Here is a 23,970-nt window from a genome sequence, read left to right as displayed (position 1 = left end):
AGATCAGCCCAAAGAGTCCTCTTTCAGAATATATGATCATGCGATTGAAAAAACCTCAACACCTGAGTGTGGTTCCTAGATGGGATTCAGCTGTGATTTATATATTTGCATAACTGCAATAAGCTGTTTCTCATTAGCAATGGAATAAAATACAGGGACTATATTTGTGTTTCAATTCCCAATATGAACAGTTGTTGACTTAGACTTTAGCCTATATAAGTCATGTATAGAACATGATGTTATCTGTTCTGACCTACAGTGTGAAAGCATTTGTATATATGACTGTAAAATGACATTGTTTTGGTCTTGGTTGAGCTTGTGTGTAAAAGAAGTTCAAGCATTTTAAATTCGTGTTAACTGTATGCATTTTGTATCAAAGCAACAAGAAATGTGTTAATTGTATAGCCTACAAAGACGGATGTTGTGCTAACCGTGTTAAGAGTTTAGGAAGCACGTGGACTTTGGCCACGTGCTTTTGTTCATGTTTGGTGTTCATGTGTCTGCCCCGCCCTTGTCTCTTCCTCCCTGCCTCTGCACACCTGTTCCTCATGTGTCTAATTGTTATTAGTATTTAGTTGAGCCACGTTGCCTTAAGCAGCGCGGAATCCTGTGATGTTGTCTGTTGTCTTGTCGCTAGTCTGTGTCCCTGTTTTGTGTTTTTTAAGTTATTAAACCCAGTTTATTTTATGCTATCCTGCATTTGGCTCTGTTTTTATGTCTGTGTCGCTGACAGAAGGATTCCACCAGATCAAGACCCAGCAGGATAGCATCAGCCTGGACCGTCTCTGTTGGAGCATTTTTTTTTTCTCTTGGTCTGTTCTGTGTGTGTGACATCGGTCCGCTGTTGTTCTGATGAGGGATGTCACTCCGCTTCCGGTTTCTGCAGGGTCGCCGCCTCACTTCCTGTTTGCAGTCGATGTTACAGCGCGGTTTTGTTTTGTTCGGTGCCCTGCTACATCGCCCCACACCTGTTCTGGTGGGGGACACCGCCCCACTTCTTTGTTCTCTGTGGAGGATGCCGCCCAGCTTCCTGGTTCTCTGGCACTTCAACTCGGCTGTGAACGTCGCTCGGCCTTTCAGCTCGGCTGTGGTCGTTGCTCGGCCATTCACCTCGAGGGGGGAGTCTGCCCCGCCCTTGTCTCTTCCTCCCCATTTCTGCACACCTGTTCCTCATGTGTCTAAATTTTATTCGTATTTAGCAGAATTCTCTGATGTTGTCTGTTGTCTTGTCTGTAGTCTGTGTCTCTGTTTTGTGTTTTTTAAGTTATTAAACCCAGTTTATTTTATGCTATCCTGCATTTGGGTCTGTTATTTTTTTCTGAATTGTTAAAAGCGCGATACAAATAAACTGAATTAGAATTTATATTTTAATTTGTTGTGTGTGCATATATAAATATAAAGTAAATATAAATGTGTCTTAAAGAAGCTTCAACACGTTTAGAGGTAAAACTAAACAGACTTTGATCCAGTCTGTGAACCAGTCTTTACACAGACCGTGTAATAGATCATCATCATTGTTTTGCCGTTGGCTGTTTAAAGTACACTGACCGGTCTGAGGTGTTTACACGTCTTTACAAAACATACTTTGACTTTTAATAAAAATCCACCTTACACTGAATGACAGTCATATAACCAATCAGATCACGTGAATAGAAATAGAATTTGTAGAAATTAACTTAAAAAAAAGAATAATAATATCCAGTTCTCACCTGTTTTTTAGTTCTTTCTGCTTTAGCTGAAACTGTATCATGACCTTTGTGTTCTTCCATCATACACAAGTAACAGATGAGGCTTTGGTCAGTACGACAATAGATCTCCAACAGTTTGTCATGTTCAGAGCAGATCTTCTCTTGCAGCTCTGCACAGGCTTCAACTAACTTGTGCTTCTTAAAGGCAGGAGACTGATAGTGAGGTTTAAGATGATCTTCACAATAGGAGGCCTGACAACCCAGACAGGAATGAACAGCTTTGCGTTTTCGCTCTGTGCAGGAATCACACTCCACATCTCCAGGTCCAGCATAACAGTGAGCAGGAGAAGCAGCTTGGAATTCAGTCTTCTTCAGTTTCTCCACCACTTCAGCCAGCATGTTGTTCCTGCGTAGAACAGGCCTTGGAGTTAAAGTCTCTCTACACTGAGGACAGCTGTAGATGCCGTTCACATCCTCCTGATCCCAGTGAGCATTAATACACACCTTACAGAAACTGTGACCACAGGGAATAGCCACTGGGTCATTCAGGAGATCCAGACACAGTGGACAGCTGAAGTGATCCTGATCTATTGTAATACTGGCCTCTGCCATTTTCCTGCACTCTCTCTCTCTCGCTCTCTCTCTCACACACACACACACACACACACACACACACACACACACACACACACACACACACACACACACACACACACACAGAGAGAGAGAGAGAGAGAGAGAGAGAGAGAGAGAGAGAGAGAGAGAGAGAGCTTGAGAGAGCTCTATAAGTTTTGTTTTCGCTGAAATGAACCTCCTGGATCAGTGTGTTATAGTGTAACCGAGAGAGGAGGTGTGGCTTTACAGAGAAAAGGAGCTCATACTTTAAGGAGAAAGTGAAGCTACACAACAGAAGAGGGAATTTTTATTTTATTGACAGAGTAATTATAATGTGCTTTTTTTCTCTTAAATTTGTGTATTTAAATAAGGTCGCTGACATTAAATGTATAATTTTCAGACCCGTTACTCAGTAGCTTTCATAGTAACCAGTAACTAATCAACTTTACTATTCATTTAGGGACTGAGATGAAAAGAGAAATAGTTTTTACTCTGTTGTTAATGCACAAAGCTCGAGATGTTCTCCTGATTCAATAATAATAATAATAATAATAATAATAATAATAATAATAATAATAATAGCCAGCAGCAGCATTTAATTAGAACAGCTTTTTTTTTTACAGAGTTTATTATCTCTAAATAATTTTTGTTTGGAGTTTTTTAATTCATTCATTTAATTTCATTATAATCTAAAACCAAGAATCATTAAGAAAAAAACGCCTACAAATTATAAATCCTATTTAAATATGGACTCAGTAAATAAACACTAGAATAAACAGAATAACATTAATTTATGTACAATGATCTGTCCCAGGTTTTATATCAGTGTATAATTTATTCTATATCAGTATAATAAAATCTAAAATTTATTTTAAACTCACTGAATTCCTGCTTCAGATTTTTAATAAACATTTATTTCACTCTCTGACGACACTCACAGGCTCGATCCTCTGTCACGTCAGACATGTGACACGCTCTCACAGATTAGTTTAAATCAATTTAATAAGTAAATTCACATTATAAAAGATTAGTTACAAATGATGAATTAAACAAACTAAATAACATTCAACGTCTTTCTACAACCAAATGATTTAATAAAGATTTTTCCCACATAAACACTGAATTAGTAACAAACTTAATACTGTGTAATTATCATTGCTGTAGAAAAATATTTAATGAACTAAAACTTCATTAACGTTCATTAACAAATTAAAATTTATATTAGAACATGAAGATCAAATCAATGTTTAAACAGTATTAGTTTAAAAAATGAAATAAGGTGTTTTATATTTTACATCAGAAACTCCCTGGTTTACACTCGCATGCATCTAATTTACATAAAATAAGCTGCCACTGTTGGGCCCTTGAGCATGGCCCTTATCCCTCTCTGCTCCAGGGACACTACATCATGGCTGACCATGAGCTCTGACCCCAACATCCAAAGCTGGGATATGTGAAGAGGGACTTCAACATCCTGGTGGAGACAGTTCGCAGCACAGCGCCCACGACGAGGATCATCGTGTCTGGACCACTTCCAACTTACCAGCGAGGAATTGAAAGGTTCAGTAGACTTTTCGCTTTAAATGAATGGTTACAGTCATGGTGTCAGGCTCAGAAACTACTCTTTATCGATAATTGGAATGTTTTCTGGGAGCGTCCTAGGCTATTCCGTGCTGACGGCCTGCACCCCAGCAGAGTTGGAGCGGAGATCCTCTCGGACCACATCTCCAGGGCGCTGAACACCTTCTGACTGGTAAACTACTCTTTAAATTTAAATCTTAATAGCCATCCTTCACCTCAGCACATTGACACAGAAAATGCACACATAGCTCCCCCTGTAGAAACTGTGTCTGTTCCCCGAGCAGTGAGATCCAAAAGTAAATACACGAGAAGTTCTCGAAATAATCTTACTGTAATTAGACCAGAAAAATGACAAAGAAACAAACAAAAACAGTTCTTAAGGTTTGGACTCTGAACATTAGATCTCTTGCACCCAAAGCACTTATTGTAAATGAAATGATCTTAGATAATAGCCTTACTGCACTCTGCCTCACCGAAACGTGGATTAAACCAAATGAATACATCAGTCTAAACGAGTCTACACCATCAGGATATATCTATAAGCACGAGCCTCGTCTGACTGGTCGTGGAGGTGGTGTCGCCACTATCCTTAGTGATTACCTCACCGTTACCCAGAGAACACAGCATAGATTTAGTTCTTTTGATGTGCTCGTCCTTAATGTTACACTATCGCACGTGCACACGAAGAAATCCCTGATGTCTCTTGCTCTAGCGACCGTGTACAGACCCCCAGGGCCCTACACAGTTTTTCTTAGAGAATTCACAGATTTTCTCTCCGACCTATTAGTTAACTTTGACAAAGCATTAATTGTAGGAGACTTTAACATTCATGTTGACGACACAAACGACGCTGTAGGACTCACATTTATGGACTTACTAAACTCACTTGGGCTCAAACAAAACATCACTAGTGCAACTCACCGACGTAACCACACACTAGATTTAATAATATCACACAGAATAGAAGTCACTGATATAGATATCATACCTCAAAGCGACGACATCACAGACCATTACCTCATAATGTACACACTACCTATAGAACAGACTAACTGTGTCTCACCATGTTATCGACTCGGTAGAACCATTATTTCGACCACCAAAGACAGATTCACAAATAACCTGCCTGATCTGTCTGGACTTCTTACTGTACCCTCAAACTCAAACGACCTAGATGCAATGACTAACAGCATAGACGCTATATTCACTAGCACATTAGACACTGTTGCCCCAGTCAGATTACAGAAGGTTAGAGATAAAACACTTGCACCATGGTATAATAGTCATACTCACACCCTCAAGAGGGAGACCCGTAACCTCGAACGGAAATGGAGAAAAACTAAATTAGAGGTGTTTAGAAATGCGTATAAGGACAGTATGTCCAGCTATAGACAGGCTCTAAAAGCTGCTAGGGCTGAGCACCTGAGCAAACTCATAGAAAATAACCAGAACAATCCCAGGTTTTTATTTAGCACAGTGGCTAGTTTAACAAAAAATCAGAAATCTGAACACACTATTCCATCACATTTCAGTAGTGAGGACTTTATGAGGTTCTTCACTGATAAAATCAAAAGTATCAGGAATAAAATAGGTGACGCTCAACATATGAGAGCAACCAGTGACACAATCTCACCTAAGGCTTTGCACAGCTTTACAAGTACAGGACAGGAAGAGTTAGATAAACTTATTACTACAGCTAAATCAACAACATGTTCACTAGACCCCATCCCAACTAAACTACTGAAAGAAGTGTTACATAAAGCTGGTGAGCCTCTTCTTAATATCATTAACTCCTCGTTATCTTTAGGTTACGTCCCGAAGTCTTTTAAGTTGGCAGTTATTAGGCCACTCATCAAAAAACCTAACTTAGACCCTAATGAACTATCAAATTACAGACCTATCTCACACCTTCCGTTTATGTCTAAAATACTTGAAAAGGTTGTGTCTGTTCAACTGAGCTCCTTCTTACAGGAGAGCAACATACTTGAAGAGTTTCAGTCAGGTTTCAGGCCCCATCATAGCACAGAAACTGCACTTGTTAAAGTTACAAACGACTTGTTCTTAGCTTCGGACCAAGACTGTATGTCACTATTAGTTCTACTTGACCTTAGTGCTGCATTCGACACTATAGATCACAACATTCTTCTAGATCGCTTACAATATTACACAGGTATTCATGGTCAGGCTTTAAGGTGGTTTAGATCCTACCTGTCTGACCGATACCATTTTGTAGAATTAAATGGTGAATCCTCCAGTTTACTACCAGTTAATTATGGGGTCCCTCAAGGATCAGTTCTAGGACCTCTGCTTTTCTCTATATACATGCTTCCATTAGGGAACATTATTAGAAGACATGGGATTAGTTTCCATTGTTATGCTGATGACACACAGTTATATATCTCATCAAAACCAGATGAAATAGCCACAGTGTCCAAATTAACTCAGTGCCTTAGAGAGATAAAAGACTGGATGAGCTGCAACCTTCTATTGTTAAACTCCGATAAGACAGAAATACTACTCATAGGTCCAAAAACCAGTGCACATAAACTCTCACAACTTAACTCCAATTTAGAGGGATGTACTGTTACAAGTAGCTCAACAGTGAAAGACCTCGGTGTTATATTAGACAGTAACTTGTCTTTTAAAAATCATATCGCCCATACTACCAAAACAGCCTTCTTCCACCTTAGAAACATTGCCAAGCTGAGAAACATCCTGTCTGTATCTGATGCTGAGAAGCTAGTTCATGCGTTCATGACCTCTAGACTGGACTATTGTAATGCATTACTAGGTGGTTGTCCTGCATCTTTATTAAATAGGTTACAGTTAGTCCAAAATGCAGCTGCCAGAGTTCTCACTAGGACAAGAAAGTATGACCATATAACCCCAATTTTATTATCTCTACACTGGCTACCTGTTAAGTATAGAATTGACTACAAACTGCTGCTACTTACGTACAAGGCTCTTAATGGTTTAGCTCCCATGTATCTAACTAGTCTTCTAACACGTTACAATCCTTCACGCTCTCTGAGATCACAAAACTCAGGACTTTTGGTAGTTCCCAGAATATCTAAGTCTACTAAAGGTGGTAGAGCGTTTTCTTATTTAGCTCCCAAACTTTGGAATAGTCTTCCTGATAGTGTTCGGGGCGCAGACACACTTTCCCAGTTTAAATGTAGATTAAAAACTCATCTCTTTAGTCAGGCGTACACATAATACATCCCATAATATCATGCACCAGTACATCAGACCAGCACATTTTTATGAACAGCAGATATGTTAATCCCTTTCCACTGCTTCTCTCTTTGTACCCATCCCGAGGCATCCAGACACTGTACCAGCTCCCACCGTCCTCTGTGGGACGAAGCCTTTGGACGTCCACTGAACCGAGGCCGACTCTAAGAATCCTGAGACATCTCCAGTTAGACTCTGTGGTACTCAGGAGATCAGAAGTCCTTGAACCTCACACCAATACAACATTTAACTGACTGTATATTACAATCACACCCCCAGTGTCACCCATATGAGGATGGGTTCCCCCTTGAGTCCGGTTCCTCTCAAGGTTTCTTCCTTTACCAATTCAAGGGAGTTTTTCCTTGCCACTGCTGCCTGAGTCATCTCAGACTTGCTCATAGGGGAATAAATACATACACACTGTGAACTATATACATCTAATAATAATCTAGAATTTTTATTCTGTTAATTCTTATTTCTTTTATTATTCGTTAATTCCTTTATCATTAATTATGTTTACCTTCTGCTCTGTGTTTATGTTCTGTAAAGCTGCTTTGAGACAATGTCTATTGTAAAAAGCGCTATACAAATGAACTTGAACTTGAACTTGAAGAAATTAATTCCACTAAAATAATAAAAAAGTCGTCTTCTTCTTCTTCTTCTTCTTCTTCTTCTTCTTCACTCTACTTTTACACAAAAAGACCCTCAAATACAGTTTTTCTCATTTACATGAGACATAATTTATTTTTTCTGCAAATGTAATGTAGAAAAAAAACATGTTGCTATTTATCACAATATAATGTTTATCTAATTCACATAATAAACATTGTAATGTATAATATAAGTCAAATTTACATGACACAAGCCCCAACAATTACTAATATGCATCTCATTTACATGAGACACACCCCAATGATTACTAATATGCATCTCATTTACATGACACACACCCCAATGATTACTAATATACATCTCATTTACATGAGACACGCCCCAATGATTACTAATATGCATCCCATTTACATTAGACACGGCCCAGTGATTACTAATATGCATCTCATTTATATGAGACATGTCCCAAGTTATCTGAACATACATCTCATATGACACACTTACACTCTGTAAAACACTCCTGTGAAAGTGGTTCTTGACAAAACATTGACTTCTAACTTTACCTGATTGAAACAGAATCTGTTGTAAACTTTTTAAGAGTTAAACTTTTTAATGTGTAAATGTTGAACTGGGTCTTTTTTTTTGTTAACTGCCTGAATGCACATGACATTATCCCTGTGTGAAGTTTGGATATAAATGATTTAGCTCACAGTGAGGTGATGCGGTTGGATGTACCTCAGGTCTAAACTGAAATCATATGAGATGCGTTACATCTTTAATTACTAACCTGGAGGGGACGGACGATGTAACGTTTCTGTGAAGCCGATCCTGAGGGTGGGCTGCTCTTCACATGTAAAACTCACCATTTAAAACATCATTAAAATTCATTAGCTAAAGCACGAGGACCGTGTAACGTGTTCACAGTGAAGGACGAGAACAAACACAAACTCAGCTGCTCTCAACTAGCAACACTAACACCACACCTTAGCATTGTTCCCGTTATAAGTGCCATAGGGAGATCTCATTAGAAATGGAGAGAACGGAGACTGAACACTTTTACATGATTCAAAAATATAGCTCATGATTAGCATGACTGCTCTGAGGAAATTAGCATGACTGCTCTGAGGTCTTATTAGCGTTAGCATTGTTGTAGTATCTAATGAAATTACAGCTTGTTTTAAATTATTACACCACATGAAGCTGCAGTATTTGAGTTATATTTAGTGTTGTTATGTGATGAAGTGAAAGTTTAGACCAATGTTCAGCAAAAACACAAGTAAAAAACCTGTTTATTAACAATAAGGTTAAGCAGTGGAAATGGAAAACATTCAAATCTTGTGGAAAACAGAGCAGTTGGAAAAATGAGCAGCTTCACTGAGTCACGCTCTCCAAGAACACAGTGAAGTGCTTACGCTCTGAGGTCTTGGTTTTATTCTCTTCACAATGCTTTTTAGATTGAATGACTGTGGAAGAACCAAACCTGCTTTTACTGTTTCAGCTTTGATTGTGATCATTGTGCAGACTCTTATGCAACAGATCCCTCGAAGAAACGTTTTTTTTTTTTTTTTGCTGATTCAATGTGAAATTCCCAGCAAACTTCCATCACACTGCATCTGACAATCCAAGCCAATCCAAAGTATTATGTAGGTCATGTTCCAACACTAAGAGGCATGAACTCCAGCCAAGCAGTGGGTGTGTTCGATTAAATCTCTCTCTCTCTCTCTCTCTCTCTCTCTCTCTCTCTCTCTCTCTCTCTCTCTCTCACACACACACACACACACACACACACACACACACTCTTTCCCTCTCTGTGTGTCTCTATTTCTCCCCCCTCTCCCTCTCTCAGTTTCTCTCTCTCTCTCTCTCTCTCTCTCTCTCTCTCTCTCTCTCTCTCTCTCTCTCTCACACACACACACACACACACTCTTTCCCTCTGTGTGTGTGTGTCTCTCTCTCTCTCTCTCTCTCTCTCTCTCTCTCTCTCTCTCTCTCTCTCTCTCTCTCACACACACACACACACTCTTTCCCTCTGTGTGTGTGTGTCTCTCTCTCGCCCTCTCTCTCTCTCTCTCTCTCTCTCTCTCTCTCTCTCTCTCACACACACACACACACACACACACTCTTTCCCTCTGTGTGTGTGTGTCTCTCTCTCGCCCTCTCTCTCTCTCTCTCTCTCTCTCTCTCTCTCTCTCTCTCTCTCTCTCTCTCTCTCTCTCTTCTCTCTCTGTACAGTTCAGCCAGGACAAGGAGATGTGCACAGATTAAATGAGTTTTAATCCTTTTGGACATGAGCAAGTTTAATAATGAAAATATGTTTTTACTGAAACTTCAGAAGGAGAAGAAGAGTGAAGCTGGAGATCATCAGGAGGGGAGTTCAGGTAGTTAAGACACTGTTTGTAAATCTCATCCACTCTTTTTGCAAAACTCTAAACACATTCTTACTCACTAAAACACATTTTGCACTGTGTTGCAAAATAGTAAATACATGTGGCAAAAGTTAAACACAACTACAAAATGCTGTCATGTTTACACACAACAACTCAAAATTGTTGACACTTGTTTCTAATGATGTGATCAAATCAGTTGTCTAGAACAGTGGTCCACAACCCCTGGGCTGCGGACCGGTACCGGTCCATGGACCAAATGGTACCGGGCCGCCCAAGGAACTGTGGTGCATTTCTCTCACATTTTTGCGACTTTCCATGGACGAGAGATTAACCAGAAGCACCAATACCACGCATGCACAAAATATCATGATATCGGGCCGGGTTTAGGTGACGTCTGGAGCTGAGCGGCTGCAAGCGGCAGTGCATTTTTGCAGGGCAGTGTATTTTTGGTGGAGAGAAGGTGTGTATCGTTCTTCTATCTGTTCACCGGTACTTTGTCATGTTTAACAGTGCTTGGTGTACGTGTATATTGTGTTTGCTCAAATTTAACCCACAAATTAGCAAAAATGAGTATGAAACAGACGTCGTTAAAAAGTTAGAAACTCTGCCGGTGTTCTGGATTAAAGTCATGGCGGAATACCCAGAGATTGTCACCACAGCGCTTAAATCCCTATTGCCATTTCCGACATGCTATCTGTGTGAAGCGGGGTTTTCTGCAGTGACAGCAATCAAAACAAAACAACGGAATAAACTGGACATAAGCAACACACTTCGGGTGTCATTGTCTCCTATTACCCCAGATGGAACCGTCTCGTTGCAAAGAAACAAGCTCAGGGTTCTTATTGATTTAGCGTTGTAGTGAGTTACAGTTTTTCTCGATTGCTAAAACACATTTCTTGAAACAGTCAACCATTTTCTAAGAACTGTAAACACAAAACACAAATATTCAAACTAAATTTCCAAAACCTTTGACTCTTCTGGCAAAATAAAACACTCACCCCTAAACTATTTAACCTGTCCTCAAAATCAAACTATGCTTTCAGATCATAAACACAAACCATCAATATATAAACACTACGGAGCAATCATTAGACACAACACAAAAAAAAATGGAAAACACAGAATCCAGGGCATGTAGTTAAAGAAAATGTTGTTTGTTACTGTATACACAGTATGCAAATGCCATTTGCAATAAAGAGAATATTACAGTAACCATCACTTAGTATTGTCAAAAAAAATTATAAAGGAAAAGCATAATAAACTCAAATGTTGTGCAACTGAAAAGTCTGTTCCCTTTTGAGGGAACTCGATGCTGCATCAGTGCTGATGCTATGGGAATGCTTCTTTGAGGAAGTTGTGTCTGAAGCTCTGTGTGCACACACACCATTTAATGGCTCGGAAAGGACACGTAACGGAGTAATTACTCGCCAGTAAGTCCATATAAGGGCATCACGCTGCTTCAGCTTTCTTTGTCTTCAGGAAGCGCTCTGTGTATGTGTGTCGTATGTCTGTCTGTCAAGTGCAGAAAGAAATAGGGAAAAAAAATAGGGAAAGACTAGGCAATATGTTGCAGTCAAAGCACTTTAAGAGATGCGTCATCCGTGCCCCCGCTTTATCACGGGGGGCGACATGCATTCTCTTTGCGTTGTGTGTTTTGGAGAGGAGCATGCCCGGTCGGCTCTCGAGGGAGCTAGCTGCGTGCATTGAGAGAGATTCCCTCTCCGCATGCTCCGATCCTGCCTGGCTGTATTTTCAGCTTCGGCTGCACCTCATGGTTCGGGTCCAATCATGGGGTTCCCAGGTTGAGTTAGCGGAGGAGGAGCAAGAGACAGGTGTTTCCCTTTCTCTTGCCCTCTCCCCTGACTCTGATCGCTCGGTTTCGCGTTCGACCGCTTTCTGACTTCAGGCCATCAGCCACCTGCATGTAGGCATCTGTCTTTTCGCCGGAAATCCCTATTCGGCACGTGTATTTTCTCTGGCCATGTCGGATTATTCAGCCATTATGGGGCTTGAAGACCATGGGTATGGGGCGATGCCTAGGGTTGAAGAGACGCTGGCCAGTTATCTCTCCCCTGCATCGCCCACATGGAGGAAACCTGCCCTTCCATCCAAGCCATGTAGGACCACTTCGGCCCTTGTGGATAAGGCCTATGAGGCAGCGGGTCAAGCGGGTGTGGCGCTGCACACCATGGCAGTCTTGCAGGCCTACGAGGCTGACCTGCTGGCAGAGCTGGATGGCGGTGAAGGGCTGGGATCTCAGGCGGTGTCCGAGCTCCGCCGCGCCTCTGATCTCGAGCTCCATGCAACGAGGCAGACGGCTCACTGTATAGGTTGTTCTATGGCTGCGCTGGTTGCCACGGAGAGGAACATGTGGCTCAATTTGACGGGCATAAAAGAGAAGGATAAGTCCTTTCTCCTGGATGCCCCAGTTTCACCTCAGGGTTTGTTCGGCGACGCGGTTAGTACTGTCGTCGACAGGCACCAAGAGGTGAAACACCGTCAGCGGCATTCAGGGAGTTTTTCCTCGCCGCGGGGAGCAGCCTGGGCCATCATCTAGCTGCCCCCCCTTCTAGCTCACTGAGGGCAGTGAAAAGAGCTAGTGTGGTGGCCCGTGTCCCCCCCGTCTAAGACTAGGGAGGCCGGTTCGCATGCCCGGGCCCGGACCCGTCCTTTGTGAGGGGACCTTAGGTCTGTCGTCTCAGCCAAGCAGGCCGCGAAGGAGTCCTGATGCCCGAGGGCAGGGGCTCCCGGGAGCACCATATTCAGAAACGCTCCCCCTACTGCCAGCCCTGCCGCCTTTGTCGTTTCGGGGGGCAGTGGGGCCTGTGTCCACTCCCCTTTCTTGTGCGGATCTTCCTGGGTTGGCGCCTGCCGGTGCGCTGTTTCAGGGCACCCGGGAGGTCTGCACAAGCTTGACGCCACTGTCACACAGCCTGGCAGCATGGAAACTTCTGCTAGGGGTGTCTCAGTGGGTCCTGGATACTGTAGAAAGGGGGTACAGGATCCAGTTTTCCTCCTATCCTCCGTGTTTTCAGGGTGTGTTGCCCACAATTGTGGGCGGGCACCAGGCGGTGTTCCTCCGAGAGGAACTCCTCTCGCTTCTGGAGAAAGGGGCCATAGAGCATGTTTCCCTCCCAGAGCGGGACTCCGGCTTTTACAGCCGATATTTTGATGTTCCCAATAAGGGTGGGGGGCTTCATCCGATTCTGGACCTATGGGCTCTGAACTGTACTTTGAAGACTTACAAGTTCAAGATGCTCACGCTCGAGATGATCGTGTCCCAGATCAGATCCGAGGACTGGTTTGTCACAATCGACCTCAAGGATGCTTATTTTCACATAAGCATCCTGCCAGAGCACAGGATGTTCCTCAGGTTCACTTTTTCGGGTGAAATGTACCAGTATCGTATCCTTCTTTTTGACCTAGCCCTTTCACCACGCACGTTTACGAAGTGCATGGACGCTGCCCTGGCACCGTTGCATCTCCAGGGAATCCGTGTACTTAACTACCTAGGCGACTGGCTCATTTTGGCAGCGTCGGAGGCTATGGCAGCCAGTCATCGAGATGCTGTGCTTACCCACATGAGGTCCTTAGGCCTCAGGCTGAACCCAGGAAAGTGTGTGCTTTCTCCTTCTCAGAGAACCACCTTTCTGGGGGTGGTTTGGGACTCCACCATGATGCGGGCACATCTGTCTCCCACTTGGGTGGCCTCCATCTTGTCGGCGGTGAAAGCTATTCGGCTAGGCCACGGCCTCTCTGTCACCGAGGCACAGAGGGTGCTCGGCCTCAAGTCAGCAGCAGCCAACGTTATCCCTTTGGGTCTGCTTCACATGAGGCCATTCCAGCTCTGGCTCAAGGGGGTGGGCTTTCATCCTCGCAGGCATCCCCTCAGGGTTATACGGGTTACGCGCTGTGGGCTTTGAACCCTTCTTATGTGGAAAAGACGCCGGTTCTTGGCCTTGGGTCCCATTCTAAGGTCGTGTCACCATCGCAGGACTCTTTTGACGGACGCCTCGCTCTCGGGCTGGGGCGTGGCCTTAGATGGCAGCCCGGCCCAGGGTCTATGGGAGGGCCCCTGTCTCTCATGGCATATAAATTGCCTGGAGATGAGGGCCATGTTTCTAGCGTTTAAACACTTTCACCCACACCTCAAGGGCTGCCATGTCCTAATGCAGATGGACAGCACTGCAGTGGTGTCCTATATCAATCATCAGGGTGGTCTGCATTCACGCCCCCTGTTCAGATTGGCGTAGCAGATTCTGCTCTGGGCAGAGACCAGGTTTCTTTTGCTAAGAGCGGTTTTTATCCTGGAGGCAGACTTCCTGTCGAGGCAGGTGCTGAAGCCCAGGGAGTGGCGTCTTCACCCCCACGTGGTGGAGCGAATCTGGCAGATTTTTGGCCGGGCGGAAGTGGATTTGTTCACCTCCGAGGAGTCGACCCACTGTCCGCTGTGGTTCTCCCTCTCTCACCCGGCCCCGTTGGGCCTGGATGCCCTGGTATGGACGTGGCCGAGGCTCCGTCTGTACGCCTTTCCCCCGGTAGCTCTGCTCCTGCAAGTTCTAGCCAGAGAGCCAGAGTACGCCACGACCGTCAACCTTCTCCTAGTTGCCACCCATTGGCCCTCTCGAGGTTGGTTCACGGACCTAGTCTCCCTCCTGAACGGCACTCCATGGGAGGTTCCCATCAGGAGGGATCTCCTCTCTGAGGCACAGGGAGCAATTTGTCACCCTGCCCCGAGATGTGGAAGCTTTGGGACTGGCCCCTAAGGGGGACCAGCTCCTAGACGCAGGCCTCTCAACTGAGGTGACAGAGAGTCTGCTGAATGCTAGGGCTCCCTCCACTAGGAAACTGTATGCTCTGAAGTGGAGGCTTTTTTGCCTCTGGTGTGCCGAGCACTCTCAGGATCCAGTTCACTGCCTGTTGGTACAGTGCTGGAGTTCCTTCAGTCTTGCTTTTCTCAGGGCCTGTCCCCGTCTACTCTAAAGGTGTACGTGGCCGCAGTTGCCGCGAACCACGAACCTGTCCTTGGGGCCTCCTTGGGTAGGCATCCATTGGTCTCTCGCTTTCTGCGTGGTGTCAGGCGGCTGCGACCTTCCTCTAGACCACGCCTTCCTTAATGGGACCTCTCTGTGGTCCTGGAGGGGCTGCTGGAAGCCTTCTTTGAGCCCTTGGAGTCAGCCTCTGAGAAGTTTCTGACCCTGAAGTCGGCTCTGCTTCTTGCCTTGGCCTCTTTCAGGAGAGTCTGGGATTTACAGGCTTTGTCGATCGGCCCCGCCTGCCTAGAATTTGCCTCCGGCATGTCCAAGGCTATCCTGCACCCCAGGCCAGGATATGTCCCTAAGGTGCCCAGGATGGCGGGATGTCCAATCATCCTGCAGGCCTATTGTCCCCCGCCGCATGAGTCGGCGGAACAGGAGAGGCTGCACTTGCTTTGCCCGGTAAGGGCCCTGAGGACTTACGTCCACCGGTCTAGCTCGTGGCGTAACTCCTCCAACCTTTTTGTCTGTTTTGGGGGCCGGAATAGGGGTAATCCGGTTTCCAAACAGCGCCTGGTGCACTGGGTGGTGGAGGCCATTACTCAGGCCGATGAGGTGTGCCTATATAGGTTTCGGTCATAGACCTTCCACCGCCATGCAGAGAAAAAATCCTCGATTGGGTTTAGAAAAGGGCTGCATGGTGAAAGGATAACATTTAAGGATTGCTGGTTGATATTGAATCATTCACGTACACGGACACTCTGGTGAAAGCTGACATTGTCCCAAACCACCACATACACAGCATGCACTGTCTACTGATAATCCTGGTGCTCCCGCTCAAGCAGAACATTTCAATAACCCAATAACCCAATAATCCACATAACCCAGAAAAGTTAAAAGATGTTCAATGTTGTATGTCCCCAGAGTTGCATGATGGTGGAGAACCCCACGGTTACTTATGGCTGCACAAAGGGTGACATTGCCACCATGCTGGCCAGGGACACCCACAATGGCATGTTGGCCAATTATGTTCCTGCCTCTCCCTCTCCTCTTTGCCAGATTGAACCCTGCTTCATCAACAAAAATGCATTCATGGGGCCTTTACAGTATTTACATACCTTACAGTATTTACATACCCTTCACTAGTATAAAGGGCAGTTTACAGTAACGGTTGGCTAGTAGCATAGAATTGTACTCTAAGCATCAGAGCTGAAAGTGTCTGAGTGTACACTTACTTGTACATAATGACATCATAGTTCTTTGACCCTCTAGTGATTTTGGCTCGCGAAGCACGATAAATATTTATAAGTAAATACAATGTGTTATAGTGACTCCTAAATATTTTAACCTAAGTTGAAATTAACGGTAATGGAATTAACGTTACACTTATTTGGTCTGTTCGTCCGGCGAACAGGCCGTGTAACCTTTATTAATTCTATGAAGGAGGTATCTTCCCGGCCAAGAAAGGTTCACTTCCCTTTTACTTTATACCGTAATTTAAATTAAATTAACTTACAGTTTTTTTGGATTGATTAAGCACGATTTTCAAAACAGGGCCCGTGTTTTCAAAACACTACACACAATTAGCACAACCACACACACAATTAGCAAAACACTACAGATCCCTTGCATAATTAAACACTCTTGTAAAAACTATACACTTCGATTTAAAAACCACACTTTGTTACCATATGAAACACACACGTTTCACATTACTATACTCTGTTTGCACGAGCTACACTTTGCTGTGATAAACCTAAAACACTTTTAGCACTTCTACTTCCCTATGATTAGAGTAGGCTACCATCAATAAAGTAAAAATATAATGTAAATTCACCAAACACTACACAAGACCAATGTTGCAGACTGAAGAAACTCGTTTATTTGTCAGCACGCCCAAAATGTTGTCATGTACTGTAAGTTTATGGTCAAAAATACAAAAAAAAAACTAGACATTGTCTCTTCGCCTAGCTGGATCTGGCCAGAGAATTTCATCAACATCGCAGGCAATGTTGTCATTAGCAAGACACCTTGGAAAGAAACGTCGTGAATGACGAATCCATCCTTGCATTGCTGCTACCTCCATCTGGTCACAGGCCTCCTCCATGGCTTGGATGAGGGGTACCTCAGCCTGGAGACGGAGATCATATACCTTCCACCACCATGCCGAGAAAAACTCTTCTATAGGGTTGAGGAATGGGGAGTATGGTGGAAGATATAGGATGGTGAAATGTGGATGTTGCTGAAACCAGTTCTGAACCAGAGCAGAGCGGTGGAAAGACATTGTCCCAAACAACAATATATTGCATATGATTGATTTGATTTGCTGCTGTTATCTTGTGCAATTGGTCCAAGAATATAAGTATGAGTGCTGTGTTGTAAAGGCCCATATGGACATGGCGGTGGAGGACTCCATTCTGTGTAATGGCTGCACAGAGTGTTATATTACCCCCACGCTGCCCTGGGACATTGACTATAGCCCTGAGGCTAATGATTTTTCTTCCCCTCCTTCGTGTTCTTGTCAGGTTGAACCCAGCCTCATCTACATATATGAACTCATGCTGGATCTCCTCTCCATCCATTCGTAAAACTCTCTGAAGAACAGTGTCATGCAAAATTGTGTAGTTCAGTGTAGATATGATGTTGATATGATGATATTTTTACAATACACTGTACCTAGTTTCCAGTTGAAATGTTATCACACTTGCCACTGTGTATCGGCTTAGATTTGGCTGTACTCGTAGTCCAGCCTCCCTCAGCGTCAGGCAGTGGTTGACAACGTGGTCAACCAGTGTTGCGCGGATCTCATTTGTCAGATTCGGTCCTCTTTGAGCACCTTCTTGTCTTCCTCTTCCTCTACCTCTACCTCTACCTCCAGCATAGCCTCCATCTCTTCCTCTTTCTCTGTTGATTCCTCCTCTGTTGATTCCTCTTCCTCCCCTTACTCCTCCTCCTTCTGGTTCTCCTTGTTCTCCTCCTCATCTTACTCTTTCTCTGACTCTTTACATTGTGCTTGAAGACCTATGAACTCACCTGCTGCTTTTTATATTCAATTCAAGTTCAATTCAATTCAAGTTTATTTGTATAGCACTTTTTACAATAGAAATTGTCTCAAAGCAGCTTTACAGAACATAAACATAGAGCAGAAGGTAAACATATATTATAGTGCTTATACACCTGATTGGTGTATCTACAATTAAGCAAACAAGTGTTTGCACACCTGATGACTGTGTTGAACCAATTGGTTGGACGGTGCAGTAATTTGACATTCAGTGCTTTGGTATTGCATGGAAGTGACTTCATGATAGATTTTTGTGTGTAATATATGTTAAGTGTGTTTAGTGTTTTGCAAATCACTGTGTGTAGACTTTTGCAACAAGTGTGAGGTTGACAATGTGCTTATAGTTGTGCAAATATGGGCTGATGTTTTGCCTCTTGAGTGTAAGGTTTTGCTAATAGTGTACTACTTTTAATTTTAGTGTGTAAGCAATCCAAAAAAACTGTAATAGAGCATGTAGTTCAGACCAGATGTTGCAGGTACCTTAAGTTTGTGAGCGATACTCAGAGACAATCACTTGTGGCACAAAAATATGGCATTTAATGAATGAGACAAACACAACATAAAACTACAAAAACAAACAAAAGAAATAGGGAAAACGAAGATGAAAATAAAATAACAAATAATAAATTAAAATTGGGGAAAGGGAGGAAAGGAATGGCAAGCTTAGACTCAAAAATTAATCACACCCTAACTGGGAAATCGTCAGAGAAACTTAAATTCACCTTATGATTCAATGAAAGATTCCTACTTAAAATACACATCTAAATTGATTGGTAGAGGAAACGGTTACTTGCATTGGTTTGCGGCACAAGAGTCTGGATGTAACGGAGAAATCTCAGACAGAATGGGGTCAGACGTTCTTCCTGGAGGTTCTGGAGAGTGGAGCTTGCCGGAAGTTCTATGAAGGAAGATGGAGTCGTCTCTTAGCTGTTCCGAAAGTCTGACCAAGGATTGGTGGTGTTTGTGACAATTGAAAGGTCGCGAACTCCACCCATCTTTGGGGAGATGGCCAATAATACGGCCTGAGATTTCGGAGAGAAAAACTCCCTTTGTTTCAGTTGTCTGTGGGCGTGGTTTAGCTATCAAACTTTTAGATGACTTTTTAAAGTTTTATCCAAGGTGTATTAAGACGGTATGGCGCCTTTCGTGCTCAAATAAATTACACCATTGTTTGAAAAATGAGTAACCAACAATTTTGTGGTCATTTGGATACTAAAAATGAAAGGGAATGACGGTATAAAGGCAGCGGTACATTACATACACAGATCAGTAATCAAAGTGTAACTGATGTTAATACAGTGTTCTGACACATGAATAAAATACGCCTGTAATGTGTCTGTCTGTGTTTTCCCCTTGTTTCTGTCTGCCGTCTCTCCCTGGTGTTAATTGTTGACCCTGCCCACCTATCTGTTACCATGGACACTAATTACATTCAATCTCTTCCCCAGGTGTTTTGTCTTAGTCCTTGTCTGTCTCTGTTTTGTGATTGGTTCTCGTTCACCATATATACTCTGTCTGTTCACTTCAATGTTGTTGGTCGTTTTTGGTGTTTGGTGTATGCTGTTCTCTGCTCCTGTTCTCTGCTCTCTGTTCCTGTTCTCTGTTCCTTTTCAGTGTTATGACCTGTTTTGCCTGCCTGTTTCTGTTTCGTTCCGTGTTCTGCCTTGTGTTGCCTGCCTGTTCATCTGTGTTTTGTTCATTAAACAGAAAACTGCACTTGGATCCCCACTCGCCTTTTGTCTCACTGTGTCACAGCGTGACAACGCCCCTGTCAGGAAAGTAAGGAGCAAATAATTTTAAGTCAGGCAAGCCTTAACAGAAGAAACACATTACAACAGGGTTATAAGAATAAGAATCTTAGAGTATCTTATCTACTTGTTTTATTAGTAAAAGGAATGTCTCATTGTGTTGTGTGTGTGTGTGTTCTGGTTGAGGGCCCCTATGAGTTCAATCAGAGAAGCGGCATGACTGTTGCTCGAATATCATCTGAAATGACTGCTCTTGGTCTTCCACCTCCTCGTCCTCCTCTTCTTCCTCCTCCTCCACTTACGCTTACTCTTCCTCTGCCTCTCAGATTGTTTCCCACCATTCTTACATCCACCCAACACATCTGTGCCCTCTGAACTGGCTAATATTCTGGGCAATTGGTTTAATCACATCATTAGAAACAAGTGTGTTCAATTTTGAGTCATTGTGTTTTACAACTGTGTTGTAGTTGTGTTTACTGTTTGCCGCATGTGTTTACCAATTTGCAGCACAAGTGCATCACAGTGCAAAATGTGTTTATTGAATGAGAATGTGTTTAGAGTTTTGCCAAAAGAGTGTCTGATTTGACAAATTGGTTTAGTTCACTGAACATTTGATTCAGAGAATGGGGTTTAGTGTTTTACCAATCGAGAAAAACTGTAAAAAGGCATGTTTAAATACAATTAAATTAATTAAACCCATCCTAATAGTGCATACAGTAAAATAACCACCACCACTCATCCCCAGCAGGCTGCGGTAATATAGGGTATATATATATATAGGGTTTTTGAAATGGAATCTATGGAAAGGCCCCATGAATATATTTTTGTAGATGAAGCAGGGTTCAATCTGGCAAAGAGAAGGAGAGGCTGGAACATAATTGGCCAAAATGCTATTGTGGAAGTCCCTGGCCAGCGTAGGGGTAATGTCACCCTATGTGCAGCCATAAGCAATGGGGGTATTCTCCACCATCATGCAACCCTGGGGCCATATAACACTGACCATCTTCTTAGATATCTGGGTGGTCTTCGGGATGTTTTATTTGAACGTGAGCAGCAGGATCATCAGCAGGCAGTGCATACTGTCTATGTCGTGGTTTGGGACAATGTCAGCTTTCACCGTGGTGTCAGAATACGTGAGTAGTTGAACATCAACCAGCGATTCATGAATGTTTGTTTCCACTATACAGCCCTTTCCTCAACCCAATAGAAGAGTTTTTCTCTGCATGGCGATGGAAGGTCTATGACTGTAACCCATATACAAGGGTAAATCTTTTACAGGCAGTGGAATTGGCCTGTTATGACATACTGTATGTGTGGAGTGTTGTCAAGGCTGGATCTGGCACACGAGAGGGTTCTTCCCCCATTGCCTAGGAAGGGACAACATTGCATGTGATGTGGACAAAGTCCTCTGGCCGGACCCAGCACGAACACGGGATGCTGAGGCAGAATGAATCCCTCATTGACTTTGATTTTGCAATTGAACACTATTTTGTGTAATCCACTTTTCATTTAGAGTTTGTTTATTCTTTGTTCTTACTTTATTTTTATGCTGAAAATACAGAAATTCAATACTGTACTACTTGCAGTACTTACAGTATGAAATATATTTGCTGTACTGAGTTGTGAATTATTTACTTTTATTTAGAGCAAAGTTATTTTCTAAATGCAATAAACATTTTTTCGCTGTAACTACCTGCCCTGGTTGCTGTGTTCTCAATTATTTGATGTAGTGTCTAATGAATTCTGATGAGTGTTTCTATATTGACTGGCTGGGTTTATGTTTTGAAAGCATTGTTTGATTTTGAGCACAGATCAAATGGTTTTGAGGCAAGTGTTTGATTTTGCCAAAATAGTCAGGGGTTTTCTGAATGTAGTTTAAAGACTGAGTTGTGTGTTTAAAGTTTTGAGAATATGGGTGAAGGTTTCAAGAAATGTGTTTTAGTAATTGTGAAATACTGTAACGATGGAATGAAAGATTGTAGAGAAACAGAAAGAAGGTCCGAACGTCAGGACAGTAGCAACAGTTAAAGTGTGTATGTGTGTGTCTGTGTGTGTGTATGTGTGTGTGTGTATGTGTATATATTTGTGTGTGTGTGTTTGTGTGTGTGTGTCAGAGAGAGAGAGAGAGAGAGATTTGATTGAACTTGCTGCTTGGCCGTAGTTCAAGTTTGACCACGCCCCCTTAATTACACTATGTCAGAGACCACGCCCGTTTTTGACCATAGTTTCTGTAATGTGTTGTTTAGAATATCTTGCCTGGTTGAAGATGCTCCACTAGCTAAGCTTTAAAGATCTGATTGTGAATCTGTACACATTACACATGGTTCTGGCTGCTTTTCCTCTGCACAGTGTAAATCTAGAGATATTGCAGTTCTCTTGTGGACACATTTATATAGTCTGTTGCTCTTTTTCCTATTTCTATATTGTACTGATGGATATTCTGCTGAAGCTCTTCTACCCATTTTAATATCCTCTGATCCATCTGTGAATATCTGAGTTATGTTGCTGTATGGTTGACTTAAATATTGTACAGTGAGTATAGTTATTTTCCATCTTGATTGCCTCCTTATAAATAAGCATATCAATGTCTAGCATTCCTGCTCATCTTCCTAATCATCCTCCATAACTCATTAATTCCAATCTCTTCACCAATTCTGTCACAGAATTCCCTCCAATATTTTTCTTTGCTGTACTGATGACCTGCCTCACTGATGCTTGAGCTCTTTTATAGTTAATTAAATCATTAAAATTAAATCTTCCTCTTACTTTCCTTAGAGCTTTATTTCTGATATGAACAGCCTCATTACACTCCTCCTTCCATTGTGGGAGGTGTGCAGCTCGTGTAAGTGGTGCACAAGGAAAATGAGCACACGGCATCTAGAAGAATCTTCACTAAAGTGATCAATGATGAGATTAAGGAAAGATCGAAGTAAAGGAAAGATTGATTCTTCTGCCACTCCCCGTATTGCCTCACATTTATCTTTATTAAACTTCTACATCTTTCTTTTTTCCCCAGTGACATCTTCAGTCCAAGTGCCTTTTTCTGTTGCCTATTATCTGTGTGCAATAACAACACTTTCCCGTCTCTCAACATTTTTGCACTTTCGAACTTTCCTTTAACTCATCATTGATCACTTTAGTTAAGATTCTTCTAGCTTCCATGTGCTCATCCTCCTTGTGCACCACTTACAGGAGCTGCACACCTTTCACTTCCATCTTAAGATACAGCTGTGAGAAGGAAGACATTACATACAACTGACAACAAATTAAAATAAGAAGAAAATAAACAAAATTATATGTACAGGTACAATACAACACTAACTCAACAACAGGGCAACATTTAGGTATAAAAGTCTTTCACACAGTAGGTTGTGTTTCCACCAGCAAGCAGCACAGAAAGACAGAGCAGTTTGAGTAAAGTTTATTTTTTGTCCAGTGTAGCTCAGGGACAAATTAAATATCACACCTCACTTATAGTTTTTATAAACACTTTTACTAACTTTTTATCTTGGATCACAAAACCTCACATATGAGTTATTACTCCGTATCCTAAATCCAGCGTATAGAGGCTGAGTGAATGTGGTGAGGACTCTGTGGAGGAGCCTCATGGTGTCAGAGACGCTGTAGAAGGACAGAGTTCCTACACTGTGATCCACATACACTCCTATTCTGGAGGATGATATACGTCGGAGCTTAGTATAAATGTTGTTGTGATAAAAAGAGACAGAGGAAGAAGAACACCACAGACTCCAGGACTGACTGTTGTGTCCAAACAAACTCTCATTACCCCGTCCTTTCCTGCTGATCTCTTTATATGACACTGATATGTACACATAACCGCTCCTCTCCACCTCCCAGTAACAGCGTCCACACACACTCTCCTTACACAACACCTGAGTCCAGGAGTCAAATCTCTCTGGATGATCAGAGTATTGCTGTTGTGTCTCACTCCGTGTCACCGCTCTGTTCTTCTCAGAGAGAATGAGATCAGGATGTGCTGTGTTTGGATCCAGAGTCAGATTACAGAAATCTACAGTAATAAAATGTCCACATGTTAGATGTTAATCA

The 23,970-nt window shown here is 42.7% G+C and overlaps 2 protein-coding genes across 8 annotated transcripts in view; both read right to left on the bottom strand.

Moving 5' to 3' along the window:
• Positions 1 to 2,328, bottom strand: part of LOC113649117 (tripartite motif-containing protein 16-like) — a 57,101-nt gene extending 54,773 nt beyond the window's left edge. For 2 of the 5 annotated variants that reach the window (XM_047820568.1, XM_047820569.1), the window contains exon 1: positions 1,710 to 2,328. In XM_047820568.1, the coding sequence (XP_047676524.1) occupies positions 1,710 to 2,300 (591 nt within the window). In that variant the 5' untranslated portion in view covers positions 2,301 to 2,328. The remainder of the gene's footprint in view (positions 1 to 1,709) is intronic. The other 3 variants (XM_047820571.1, XM_047820570.1, XM_047820572.1) reach the window with 2 other exon arrangements.
• The window catches only part of LOC113649084 (E3 ubiquitin/ISG15 ligase TRIM25-like), a 32,098-nt gene that overhangs the window by 4,792 nt on the left and 3,336 nt on the right, over positions 1 to 23,970 (bottom strand). For 2 of the 3 annotated variants that reach the window (XM_027156699.2, XM_027156698.2), the window contains exon 6: positions 23,308 to 23,932. In XM_027156699.2, coding sequence (XP_027012500.2) covers positions 23,406 to 23,932 — 527 coding nt within the window. In that variant the 3' untranslated portion in view covers positions 23,308 to 23,405. Of the gene's footprint in view, positions 1 to 23,307; positions 23,933 to 23,970 lie in introns of those variants that run through there. The other variant, XM_047820567.1, reaches the window with a different exon arrangement.

The sequence above is a fragment of the Tachysurus fulvidraco genome, chromosome 11, assembly GCF_022655615.1.
Source record: "Tachysurus fulvidraco isolate hzauxx_2018 chromosome 11, HZAU_PFXX_2.0, whole genome shotgun sequence".
NCBI lineage: Eukaryota > Metazoa > Chordata > Actinopteri > Siluriformes > Bagridae > Tachysurus > Tachysurus fulvidraco.
This window is presented reverse-complemented; position numbering and strand designations above follow the sequence as displayed.